The sequence below is a fragment of the Channa argus genome, chromosome 15 (genome assembly GCF_033026475.1).
Source record: "Channa argus isolate prfri chromosome 15, Channa argus male v1.0, whole genome shotgun sequence".
Classification (NCBI taxonomy): domain Eukaryota; kingdom Metazoa; phylum Chordata; class Actinopteri; order Anabantiformes; family Channidae; genus Channa; species Channa argus.
Window position 1 is genome coordinate 21,635,188 of NC_090211.1, and position 13,584 is coordinate 21,648,771.

Sequence of the window (13,584 nt, forward strand, 5' to 3'; positions counted from 1 at the left end):
GCAGAGTTTACCAGTAACTGTGAGGATGAGTGTGTGGGAGACAGCAGACACTCTGGCACTGACCACAGGAAGGACTTGGGGACAGAGGTGGGACTGAAAGGATTCTTATGGATTTTTTTGGCCAACTGAATTAAATATTTCTGACGCACCACAAGCATTTACTAAGTGTAAAATGTAAAATATAAATCAAAGGAGCTTCTTAAAATGTTGGCTCAAATCAAAAATCTAATTCCTTCTATTAACAGTGTTTCATTTTATCTGGATGAATTATTGCATGTTGGGTAAACAGTTGTCCTTGTTTGGTTGATTTAGATTTGAAAAAGGTGGGTAGTTGTTTGAACTTCAAATATATGTCAGCTTCATTTCACTCTGTTGTATGAAATCTATTTGATTTCATTTGTTTTTTGCTCTGCTTGTTTCTGCTCTCCCCACTCACTCACCTGTTCCAAGTGCACCGTATGTTCAATCCCCTGCTGTCTCCAGCTACAATGCTCGATCTCCCCCCTTCTATCGCTCTGTAAACTGCAACCTGAACTCAGACTCCCCAACCTTTGAATCACCAATCATCTATTTCCACCATTATCAATAAACTATCTTATACCTTCCCCTTGTGTCTGTTCTTCTGGGTCCTATTACCTAAATTCACACTGTAACATACATACTGTTTTTTTTTTAGACTTTCAATGTTTATTATGACATTTTACAGAAACTCAATGTTTAAAAAAAAGAGCCTATGAAGAACAGAGAAATCAGGCAGCACCATAAGACCTTTATTGTAGCTGAACATTCACCAAAAAGTGCCTCAAACTAAATCTGTGATTATTCAGAAACCAGAAAAGCGATTAAAAAGTGTATTATAAGGCTGATGGCCTTGTGATTTGCTGAAAGTTTTGGATGGTTTCTCTGTGACAAAACAAGTCATGTTCATTTTATGGACTCCTACATTTTAGGAAAACTCATCTCTACCTCCACACCCACAGTCAATAACACGGGCAAAGTACTGATTGTGAAGCCAAAGTCTGATGTTCTGTAGGCTCATTCCTCTCTGCCATCATTTGCTTTCATCTAAAAATGTCAGGATCCCCGAGTTCACTTCCTCCCTCAGGACTCTTATTTTGCAGCCACTTCCTGTAATACTTCCGGTAATCGGTTTCACCTGCTCTCATCACTTTGCTTATATACCTCCTCAGTTCCCTCACCGAGCTGTCACATTGTCTGCGTGATCACCGCGACTTTCCAGCCTTCATGAGAGTTCATCGTTGCGATCCACGGTGCGTGTGTTGACCTGACTCCGCCTGCCGCTCTGTGTTAGGGAGTAACGGCTCCATATTGACTCTCTCTGGTGCCGACTATCTAAATGACGCTAAGGATTGTGAGTACTGCTAAGGTTTCATCACGGACCCTTGTAACCATGCCAACCAAAGGGAATGTTTTCCATGTCATGTCCATGTTTGATTCACGTGCATAAGTGTTTGTCTCTCCATGTGATTTCCTACCTGTGAAGCTCAGACTGATGTTTATTGAATCAAGCATCACGGACTTCTTCAGTGTTACCAAGTATTAATATTCACTCAAAGGGGATTTGGGGGTTTTTGAATATTGTTTCACTAAGGTTTGTGGAGTTCCCTCCACGTGAGGGATTGAAGATCCACCACGGCTCCGTTCCACGCACACACTGCCAGGACCATACTCCACCCCTCCCCGTAAGATCCCTAACTTCCCTCCAGACTCAGCTCGTCTCCCTCATAGACTGGAGATCAGCGCCATCCAGCGAGACGTAGGGCAACATCATCATCATCATCATCATCATCCTGCTTTGCCAACAATAACACTCTTTAATAAACTTAATTCAAACTGAGAAGTTCTCAAGCACCTTATTGGGTTCTGAAGTCTGTGAACCTTTTTTTTTTTTTTTTTTAAAGATGAATGTATTTTTTAGTGATTAGTGACATGTAGCATATGTAGTTAGTTTGGGTTTTATTCCTAAAGATGTTGGTATCATGTTAACTGTGAGGTTGGTGCTTTGGGAGGAGTGTTGCCTCCCAATGCAAGTTTAACTTTACCATGATCATATAGACAGAGCTGAAAAGCTTTTGTTTGTAGGGTCTGATCAGTGGGTGAGTATCAGTGCAGCCTTATCTCTGTCTCTTTGTTGAAAGCTGACATTTAGAGCAGCTACATTTAGCAGATGCTTTTATCCAAAGCGACTTACAAGTGAGGTACAAGGCAGCAAAAATCTAAATCAAGGAAAAAAACATCAAAGCAAAGTCCTATCAGAAAAGTTCACATTTCACGAGATGCAAGTGTTAGAGCAACTACGAGACATAATACACCCCCGTCTCACACACATACACACACACACATTTTCTTGACCTCTTCTTTGAAGCCATTCACATCAAAAAATGGTCAAATTCAGTGGTCTTTGTCCCCAAATACACATCTGAGTGACCACTCAATGTGGGTGGAGTTTGTCTACGAGAACTGAGAAGGTTCCTGTCAAAAGTCAACACCTGCATTCTCACACTTCAAAGATGAAGTCAAGAGTGTGTGTGAGTGTGAGACAGCGGTGTATTATGTCTCATCGTTGCAAAGAAACAAATAGTATTTGATTTTTCTGACTGTTTTTAGCTTGTATTTTGTCACTGGGTCAAATTGACCCGAACAGTATCTTTGTAACATGAACATGTACGAGGGTTAGAAATATGTGAACTGAAGCATTTTTATTTTGATTGATTACACTAAAAAAGCCAAGCAGGAAAGTTTCAAAGTGAAAAAATACTTTTAAGTATTATTTTAAATTCTTAACTTTAAAACGGGTCAATTTGACCATGAACAGAAGAGATGTCTCATTTTAATTTATCCACATCACGCCATAAACAAAAAAAATCCAAATATAAAATACAATTTTTAAATTTTTTATCAATTGCATATAAAACTATTGTAATTTATATGTAGGTCTTATGCTTATGACTTATGCTCATTGAACCCTGATCTGTGAACAGTAAAGAACATCATTGAACTAAATATTGATTGAAATGGTTAGTAATGGAGTTATTGATGAGATATATTCATATTCATATTCATTCATATTCAGATATATTCAGATATTCATAGACCTACACTTAAAGGATCTATCTTTTTTATTCTCTTTGATAAAACAGAATATGCAGCACTGTCTGCAATAAGTTTGTTTCAGTGAGAATTGACAACATGATCAGGTCAACTTACAATATTAAAAATGTTTAAGCTTTTCTTTAAATATCGCTTTGCTTCCTCTTCTCCTCTGGCACATCTCATTTCAGCTGTCAATCAAAGCAGTTTATAATAATAATAATAATAATAATAATAATAATAATAATTATTCATTTTATTTATAAAGCGCTTTACATTTGCTAACAAATCTCAAAGTGCTACACAAGCGGATTAAGACCAGGAATAAAACATAAAACATGTAAAGCCTACAAAACATATAAAACATAGAATAGCACAGCATTAAAGTAAAAAGTAATGATCATTTTAAAATGATCACTTTAAAATGCTTTTCTAAACAAAAAAGTCTTTAACTGTTTTTTGAAACAGTCCACAGTCTGTGGTGCCCTCAGGTTCTCAGGCAAGATAACAAGATGCACCTTTTTAATATCCTAAAAGAACAAGACTAACAGAGGAAAAGCTTTATATCTGCTGACATAAAGGGGCCTGGCTTTGTGACCTATACAGCTACTATGATTTAAAATGCCTCAATGCTGAGGAGCTGCAATATTATTATTCAATTAACATGTAGTTTTCCAGCTCTTAATTGAGATTATTACTTAAAAACTATCAGATGTGATTCCAGGTAGTTATTATTGTTACCCATGTGATTTTGGCCATTTAATAAAAAATATATTTTGTTGTTTGTGGTTGTTACTTTAATGTGTTCTCACCATTTTATTTTTCTTATGTTCATACAGCCAGTTTAAATTATTAAATGATGTAAAAGAATGATTTTATTACATTTGTATCAATTTTGCAACATTCCGATTAAACTTTTGGTGACGTAAGAAACGCAAAGAATGCTGAAACTGTTACATGACTGATAAGCTGCCTTTGAATAGAAAGATACTTCGATTCTAGTTCCTGCGGGTTTCTGGTAAGTTCAAGTAAAGAAGCCACTTTGGTGTGATACGACGAGCAACGCGGACATGGCTTTCCTGAAAAGAACATTTGTGGTTTTTCTCCTCATCTATATGGGTGAGTTAAACAAAGTCCTGTTTTCCAGTACTTAAGGAATATATGAAGATTTTTCAATTAGATTGTATTTAGATTGTATTTTGTATGACAAACATGTCTTAACAGAATATTAAGAAAATTAAGCATAATTCCAGTAAAAACATTGCATTGCTGAAATATTGTCTGTGCTGATTATTCTAATTCAGTAACTATCAAGGTCCTGATATTTGAATGCTCAAAAAAAAAAGGAACGGTTGGCCGAGCACAGGCCAGAAAATGATTGTTTGTGAGGAGGGCTGACAGGGTGGTGGGGGGGGAGCAGCAGGGTGGCAGCTGGACTCTTAAAACACCAAGGTCTCGGTCTTGCAAAGTGGTTTTCTTCATATTTAAAACACTTATTCAAAAGTAAATGTCTATGTTTGTGCTCTTGTTGTTTTGTGTCCCTCAGTATTTGCCAACACTAAACTGTGACAGTTTCCAACATAATACATCTGTAAAGTGCAGCTAAAGTTAACCCATATTAATAGAAGATAGTTTTTAATTGTAGTCCTAAAGACTAAACCGAGCTTAAGTTCCACTTTTGAGGAGCTTGATAATTCCACCTTCAGATGATTTGTACTCACAGATACATTATTTCATGACATTAAAAATTCAGCAGTAAAGTGACACTTTTTCTTAGACTGTGATGACAAATCCATGGGCTGCTATAAGAAGTTACAGTCGAGGGAGGGATCAGGGACTGTACTGACCTTTCCTGTTAATGAATGCAGGGAATCTAAAGCCAGATGTGAGCACAATTAGGATTGAGGGTCATAATCAGAATTAGATGTAGGTCAGGAAGAACCAATGCTGACTGTGTAGTGGATTTATGTGCATGTCTATGTGTTTTTCAGCCTGGACAAAGGGGGAGCTGACAACACAGGAGACTGTTGAGGTTTACCTGGGTGACTCTGCTCAAATCCTCTGCCAGTATAACGTCACTGATGGGAACAATCAGCCCAGTGATTTATTTGTCCAGTGGTTTGTGGTGAGTATAACTGAAACTCTCTGACACAATTCAACTGCTCACTTCTTGTGTAGGTCTGCTGCTTAAAAGTCAGTAATTTGAATCATGGCCAGTGACCCACAACTGTAATTGAATCATCAGGCTATTTAATTGCCTCCCTCATTGTCGACGCAACAGTAAAAAAGGATAAAAAATGTTGAAAACATAAAATAAACCACAGACAAATCTAAGCTATAATGCAGCATAACAATAAAACCATTTTTTTATAAGAGAGAATTTATTTCCAATGGAAATTTTACATCAACATCAATGTTTGTCCTGCAGGCAGCTTTTGATTGTGTTCACTTTAATCATATTGTCAGGACAAAGGAGACACACAGGCTGTGTGAGTGAATAACTTTTCTATCAGTGTAGTGTTGAATAATGTGTCATTCAGGGCTGAGCTCATAGAATCTATCAATCAATATCGTATGTTATGACTCAGCTGAGCGATGGCTCACATTGTATGTTTGTTTCACAGCAGCAGTCAGCTGGACACACATTTTACACAGCATTTTACTCCATGATACACAGTTAAAGGTGATGTGTCAGCCTGACTACATGTCCTCTTTTCTGCAGACATCTGACATAAGGGTCTCTCGGAAACTGATCTTCTACGGTGATGACAAAAAACAGAAAGTAGTCGACAACACTGACTACAGTGATCGGATCAATGTGACTTTGGACCATCAGGAAGCTCAACTCACCATCCAGAATGTCCAGCTCTCTGACAACAGGCAGTTTATCTGCCACGTGCAGGAGAAGGTCTTTGGGTTTGCTGTGGTCACGACCGATCTCAGAGTGTTTGGTAAGGAAACCCACCAAACATTAAATGGATTTCAAAATAGCTGTTGTTTAAAGGAACATTCCAATCTGTAAGATTTGTAATTATTCTTTTTCTAACTCAGCTCCTCCAGACGCCCCAGTGATCAAGGGTGTTATGACAGGAATATCTGTGACCAATGAGATGCCATCTAAGGTGGGCCTACTTAATCTTAGACACTGTTAGTCCCTGAAATCAAGTTTCCTGTACAGTGCTGCTAAAGATTGGCCAATGTGACTTTCCATCCAGGTTGCATCATGTGAGGTTCGTAACAGCTTCCCTGAGCCCAACATCACCTGGTACAAGAACAGCATGCCACTGATGTCCTCAGCAGGACGTAAGTGCAAAGTGTAGATGAGACACTGTGTCTGGGTCTCACCTGTATCACACTTTGAATTTTCTGTTAGCAATCGAAGCTGTTAATGTGAAGCATCAGTGTGTTTCTATTAAAGCCTGATAGCAGCTGTAGTCTTGCCAGGGTTGTAATCATGAGGACCAGATGTCTAGATCACCTAATTACCAGCTGACAGCAACAGAGAAACAGTTGGAATATGCACTTTGTGACCTCTACAGCAATAGGTGTCAGTTTCATAGAACTTCTGTCCATTGTTACACTAAACATCTGTATTGTGTTTGACAGATGCAAATGTGAGCAGAGATCCCAGAGGCTTTTTCTCGGTCCAGAGCACATTGGAGTATAAAGCGGTGAGGGAGGATGAAGATGCCTATTTCTCCTGTGAGGTCAGCTTCTTTGTCCCAGGAGGCGTCAGAACGTTGGAGTCCAACAGCGTCAACATCACTGTTTACTGTGAGTTAACGTTGAGCCTTTCTTGGAAATGACCTTGTAAAATGACTTTAGCAGCTCGCTGAATAAGCCTTCTTAATTTGAGTGTGTGTGTGTGTGTTTAGACCCTAGCACCAAGGTGGAGATGTGGAGGGAGTTGCCCCAGGGTTTGGTCAAAGAGGGGGATACAGTGGAGCTGCGTTGCCGTGGTGATGGCAACCCCCCTCCATCCTTCATTTTCCACAGAAAACAAGTAAGTTTCACAGTACGTGGTGTAATATCGGTTCGGCCTTGTCTGCCTCCATCTCTACTTTCAAATACCGTGGGTTTAGATATTGGGCCTAAATATATTGTCGGCCCACTGAATCCCCCTAATGGAGTCTGTTTCACCACATGATGAGTATCACATGCAGTGTGCAACATTAAAACTTGAAATCCAGTAAGGTTAGGGAAACTATTCTTTTTACACTCCCTGTCCCCTTGAGATTGTTGGCGTTAGCTAGTAACATTCCACAACATGGACAGAGATGACAACTTTCATTCATTTTTGAGCAGGACCAGGATGTGGACTTGGAGAGCAGTGGCCACGTGTTGATCCTGTCACCGGTGTCACGAAACCACAGCGGAATCTATCAGTGTCGCCCTCTGGACTCTGACGAATACGCAGACGTCAAAGGAGAAATTCAGCTCCCTGTGCACTGTGAGAAGTGGCCTCACACACACACACAAAGACTCCACCTCCATACTGATTGTCTCATGTGAAAGAAAGCGATAAATCCATTCCTACAGCATTTGATTTCCTTTTCTTTGCTGTTTGTTGTGTTCAGATTTGGACCCAGCTGTTGTGGTGCCAAAAGACTCAGAGGTGATGCTCAAAGGGGAAGATCTGACTGCAACCTGCAATGCCCTGTCCTCTCTGAAAACACACACTGTCTGGTACAAGGTATGTACACAGTAGACCAGAGACTGGATTGAAAATCTTACTGAAAACAGTAGAAAAGAAAAGGATAATGAATATGTTTAGATGATGTGAAAGCTAATAAATAGCTGCATTAGTGTGTGTGTTTATGGTTTACATGTGTGTAGGATGGGAAGCAGGTAGGCACGGGAAACACACTGCACCTGCAGGACGCCACCTATGGAACAACAGGACAGTACCATTGTGAGGTCTCTGCTCCCTCTTTCCCGGCCTTGCACAGCAGCGGCTCTGTTCACATCATTGTACGAGGTCAGTGGCCCCACACGGCTCCCTAGCTCAGCCACCTCCTCCTCTTTTTCTCACATTCCAAACCTACCATAAAAAGGTGAACTGGACCCTTTCAGGTCACTGGAGGGCTTTTCATGTGAAACATCTGTGCAGGAAGCGTTGACTTCCACTGACACTAGCTCAGCATTAAAGGAGAGTAGATATGAACTGGGATGTTTGAGGGTTAAGAATTTCAATTCTAAGGTGAGGTGAGGGCAAAGGGCTGAGGAAATGCTTTATGTCACTCAGCAAATATATGTGTGTGTGGGTGTGTCTAGGTGGTCCCCAGCTGGTTGGAGAGGATCAGGAAGTGCAGCTGGAGGAGGCAATAGGCAGGATGGTGAACCTGAGTTGTGAGGCTGAAGGCTCTCCACTGCCCAGCATCTCCTGGAACATCATCGGCACCCAGGTCACCAAGAAGGCTCACGACACAGCACTAACCTGCTTCTGTTAGAGGAGCTTTGTTTGTAGTCATGTCAATGGTGGGAGCAGTGTTTTTCATTGAAGCCCTCAAATTTCTCTCATGGTAGAGTCCGACTTCCAACTTACCCAGATTTGGGGGCTGATTCTAGTCATTGTAGAGTTTCCTGCTTTCTTCTTGTACATAGATCGTTTCTCTGTAGGTGCAGGAGCCATTATTTCTGAATGAATACAAAGAGAATACAAAGAGTGTCATTATTTAAGATGATGTTTGCTTTAAATTCAAATGAGATACGCAGCCTGATGGGATGAAAATTCCACTCACTTTCACTTCTCATGAAGAAACGTTTGTTCTGGTACAGATGCAAAGCTTTGCACCCAACTGTAGTTATACCAGCTGTGAAGAGCATTTCTATTGTGCCAATATAAAACACATGGTTTCTTCATCAACAAGGTGTGTTTGTGTCTCCACAGAACTGGAAGGAGGTGGTAAGAAAGTCGAACGAGTACGTGGCTCAGAGTGTGGTGTCAGTAAATGTCACCTCGGACATCAGAGCTCTTTGCAACGTTTCCAATGACGTGGGCACTGAAGTCAAAGCTTTCAACATTAAAGCCAGTAAGAGCTTCTCTCTCACTTTCCATGTATGAGTGGATGGATTATTAAAAAAGGGGCCATTTAGCGAGTGAACCATTAATCTTTATTCTCAGTTGTCTAGTGCAGGGAACAGCCAGGTTTTGAATTGTTGAATTGATTTCATGTTATTCATTTTTCCATCATATTGGAAAAAAACAAACAAAATAGCACAACCACAGTAAAGTCAGAACATTGTGCTTCTGTATGTGTTTCACCAATTCTAAGTGTATGAAATCTGGAATAACCAGCAAAAGGTTTTTCATACAGCATTTGAGTTATTTTGGATTGAAAGTTTCAAAGCCTGTTTGAAAAGTTTTGGTCACTGTCGGGCTTTAATGGTACAGGCAGTAGAATGTGGCTTCTAACTAGGGACCAAACTAGCGATTGTACATTAGGGGATGAACTAGGAGACGTAGGGTGACCTCAATGCTCATTAAGGTTTAAACTGCTAAATCAAGTTTAAAGGCTCTGAAAACCAATTTTGTTAATCCTTTACTTATTGTTAACAGTGGGATAAAGCACAGTTTGCTAAGTTCATAGATTGTCTTTTTCTCTAAGCTCTTTTCACCAAAGACAAGAAGATGGTGTCTTGTACTAGCTCGCACTAATCAGCATTTAGCAACAGTTAAGGGAAAAATCACATGACACGAATGTTACCAGGTTACCCTCACTAGTGTGTCCTGTGAGAGAGCTGTGCTCTTCTTTCTCCATGCTGATCTTTAGTGCTACCACTAGTCCCTCTGGGGACTGATATCACGTGAGCATCGTTGCTCAAATAAAGCAAGAATGAATCTATGATCTATGTGAAAGTTGTTTGTATGTGAAGGACAAAAAGCTGTCACTTCAACAGGTGGATGAAGTCAGCAATCTTCCCTTACACCTGCAGTGTGACATGAGATTGGGTGTAATTCCGTGTGTGTGTGTGTGTGTGTGTGTGTGTTGGGTTAACAGTGGTGGACTTGGACAGACGCTCACTCTCTAAGTGTTGTTTTTCTTCCTCACAGTTCCCAGTGTCACCACACCAGCTCCCTTCACTCCTGGTAAGAGTTTTGCCCTGACAGCTCTTTTGTCAGATGCCTTTTCCCCTTTGCCCCATCTCTCTTCTTTCTGTGTTCACGCTTTAGTCTAAGTTCTGTGTGAGACAATTCCATACATTATTTATAGTTTCATGCAGGGACTCTTTGGTTTGCTGGCAGATCTTTGACATATTAAATGTCCCGTTTCATAAAAGATGAAAAGTCAGATCACCAGAAAATTCCAGCAATTCAATCATGATATTCTGCCCGAATGCTCTGCAGTGGTAAAAACATTATTTTTATGTCCCGGAATTTTGAAAGAAAACAAAAATAAGCTAAATACATGTAGTGTTGATTCTCTCTTGAGAATTATTAATAAAATAAATGTTTGTTTGCTTTTCTAAATATCCACTGATGTCCTGAGGGGCTGAACCTCTTCCAGGTGTTACATGATCAGTTTGACTTAACTAAAAATACTTGTACAATCAGAGGAAACGGTTTCTACACACAACTAGTGGAAAATCTAATAATCAATCATGTATAATAAAATATGTGTGATAGAATAAATACCACAATCTTAGTTTTTAACAAATTCAAACATCTGATCTGAACAATAGAATTCAGGAAAAGGGGGCTGAAGTCATTGGGTGAGAGGCAGGGTACAGCCCGGACAGGTCTCCAGTCTGTCTCAGGGCCATCACAGAGAGACATACAGAGAAAGACCATCATCACAATCACATTCACTGCTACAGGTCATTTAGTCACCAATTAACCTAACATCATGTCTTTGGACTGTGGGAGAAAACTGGAGTAGCTGGAGGAATGTATGTATGTATGGATGTATTCAAAGATAAGCCAAAAAGTGCTCTACAAATAAAGAAACCAAACTATTTTATGTGGTTGGTACACAGTGAAGCAAAGGTCAAATCCTCTTAAACACCGCAGCTGTCAAAGTAGCAGCTCAGAGATGAGAACAATTGTTAGATGAAGTGAACTAACAGGATTTTCTTGCTCTCTGTGTTTGTGTGTTCATGCAGCTAAGGGCAGTGGGGTGATCATAGTAGTCATCATACTGTGTCTGCTGCTGCTGGCCATCAGCAGTGTCCTCTACTTCCTGTATAGGAAGGGAATTATCCCACCTGGACGCTCAGGGAATCTGGACATGTGAGTATTGTCTCTGCTACTCAGTACAGTAAATATGTATTAATCCTCAGAAAGAAAAAGAAAATGTCGTCATGTAGTCTTCAACAAATGCACTGTTAAATCCTGGGACTGTATCCAAAATGTTCAAATTATGAGTCAAGTGGACCTGGGAAGACTTATTGTGCCAATCCTCCTTTCTGTCAACAGCACCTCAGAGAGGACCCCCAAAGATGACGTGATAGAGATGGTCACGTTGCAGAGAGTAAGGAAACTGTCGACCTAGAGTCCATGGAGTCATCAACAACGGCCCTGATGAACAGGTAACTATTGTCGTGGATGAATAGTTGAGGATAAAACAGGAACCACACACAGAGAAAATGTCTGCATTTTTCTCACTTATGTGCTTTAAGAACGTCTTTAATGCACTAGAAAAATGATTCCTGGGTTATAATTTCCCCATTTTCTCTTTCAGGTAAGTTTGGCCAACTACTGGCTTGTTCACAAACACTTCCTGTTTTCTCTGATGTTGATCCATAGCAACTCCTCCTCCTCCTCCTCTGTAGATCAGAGCTTCTAAGTAATGTGATGTGTGTGCAGTGTGTGTATGTGTGTGTGAAGGTGGGCTTACACTGACACTAACGACTGACTCCTATGTCCAGCAGGAGGAGCAGGAGGTGGTGGCCTTGGACCGTTTGTGAAGGTGACAAAGGTTAAAGATTGGTGATGTGCTGTGCCTGCTTTGTGATTGCATCATACACTTCATTTGTTCCTGTGCTTGTTCTGATCTGTTCTCTTTTGATTGTGTTTCCGCTGAGAGCTAGTTAGGCCTGACAATGTAACATGTTAGAAGATTTCAGTCTTTGTTTTAAGTTGTTCAATAAGACATTATTTGCTTGTTCTTGATTTTTTTAAGTTTTAAAATAAATGTTGAAATTGTTCTTTTTCCAAAATGTGTGTAAATTCAGTAGAGTACATGTGATTTATGGATGCTTGTGTGTTTCTGCTTTGCAAGAAACTAAGGTCAAATAAAAATGTTTGATTTAAAGACAGGCTATTTCTTTTCTATTGACATTTGTCTCTAACGTATAAAAGAGTAGTTGGAATAGAAGCAGTAGGCCCCAAGCTGCCCTTCTCACTGCAAATCAATTCAAACATTTATTATCCATTTAGAATAAAGTGTTCAACCAACACTTTGAACAAATTACAGACATTAATTATGTGTAGAAGAATCTATTCTTCTAAGACCATTAAAGTCAAACAGTCATATTAATGTAGTGGATGATCAGCATATTCTATAAAGGAAGATGGTTATTTAGTGCATTTCAGAGGTGGTGTGAGATCATTTCCTGAATATCCCAGAGTTGCTCTGTCAAAATACGTCCATATCCAAGAATGAATCCAAATTGAAATAAAAATACTGCAGCTGTGGGGCATCTGAACATGAAACTCACTTTGCAAGACAGGTCAGTTCATTTTTGCTCAGTGATGTATCTGCATTCAACAAAGGTTTTCAGCAGTATGACTCTTGTCTGGAGGATCACGAGTTACATGATACAAAGTAGCAAATGTAAAAGACAAAATAATATGGCAGGATTCGCATTTGAAAGCAGACAAGACAACTAAAGCTCCACATTCTACCAATGTCCACACCCACAGTAAATAACACGGGCAAAGACACGTTGGGTAACTTTTTTATCAGAGGAGAAAGAACTATTCAGCTACTAAGTAGCTAAATATTGTGAAGCCAACATCTGATGTTCTGTAGGCTCATTCCTGTCTGTCATCATTTGTTTTCATCTACAAATTAGTGAAATAACAAAAATGGGTCACACTGTCTCTCAGGCTGATAGGGTCTGATAGGGGGACCCTGAACTCATGGGATAAGAACAGGAACAATAAAAACAAATGATGCCTCACTTGACCACACAGGAAATTACTCCTTTGAAACACATTCAGAACAAAACATAAAGTCTCTTAGCAGATGATGAACTGGATGTCATATTCACATGTCCATGTCCAGACGGTTTCAAACTGTCTTTGTACAATGTTACTTTAGACTCAAGGTACACACTGCCTGGCCAGAAACATTTAAGTCAGCTGTGCCTAAACTGTGCGATTCATGTCGACAAACTCCAGTATGTAAATGGCAGAACGTTTGACATATCGTCATTCAGAAAATATCTAGATATTAGATAGATAGATTTACTTTCCCAAAAATTCCCATCAATTTTGGTTAATTGTCTTTTGATTTAGAGCAGGAGTGT

At 39.8% G+C, this 13,584-nt stretch overlaps 1 protein-coding gene across 1 annotated transcript; it reads left to right on the forward strand.

Annotated features, from left to right (window-relative positions):
* The first annotated feature begins 4,051 nt into the window (after positions 1 to 4,051).
* On the forward strand, positions 4,052 to 12,337 carry LOC137100608 (cell surface glycoprotein MUC18-like). Its single transcript, XM_067478479.1, has 16 exons — positions 4,052 to 4,257; positions 5,103 to 5,236; positions 5,834 to 6,062; positions 6,163 to 6,233; positions 6,327 to 6,414; positions 6,718 to 6,885; positions 6,987 to 7,114; positions 7,417 to 7,561; positions 7,689 to 7,804; positions 7,948 to 8,089; positions 8,386 to 8,516; positions 9,002 to 9,143; positions 10,166 to 10,201; positions 11,215 to 11,341; positions 11,528 to 11,640; positions 11,980 to 12,337. The coding sequence occupies exons 1-15, from the start codon at positions 4,182 to 4,184 to the stop codon at positions 11,601 to 11,603; spliced, it is 1,809 nt and encodes a 602-aa protein (XP_067334580.1). The 5' UTR covers positions 4,052 to 4,181; the 3' UTR covers positions 11,604 to 11,640; positions 11,980 to 12,337.
* The last annotated feature ends 1,247 nt before the right edge of the window (positions 12,338 to 13,584 follow it).

Bases quoted from the DNA above. Each gene is read 5' to 3' on its own strand.
- LOC137100608 (XM_067478479.1), top strand. From the start codon at position 4,182: ATGGCTTTCCTGAAAAGAACATTTGTGGTTTTTCTCCTCATCTATATG. The intron at 5,237-5,833 runs GTGAGTATAACT...TCTTTTCTGCAG, and splicing joins TATTTGTCCAGTGGTTTGTG to ACATCTGACATAAGGGTCTC. The intron at 7,115-7,416 runs GTAAGTTTCACA...ATTTTTGAGCAG, and splicing joins TCATTTTCCACAGAAAACAA to GACCAGGATGTGGACTTGGA.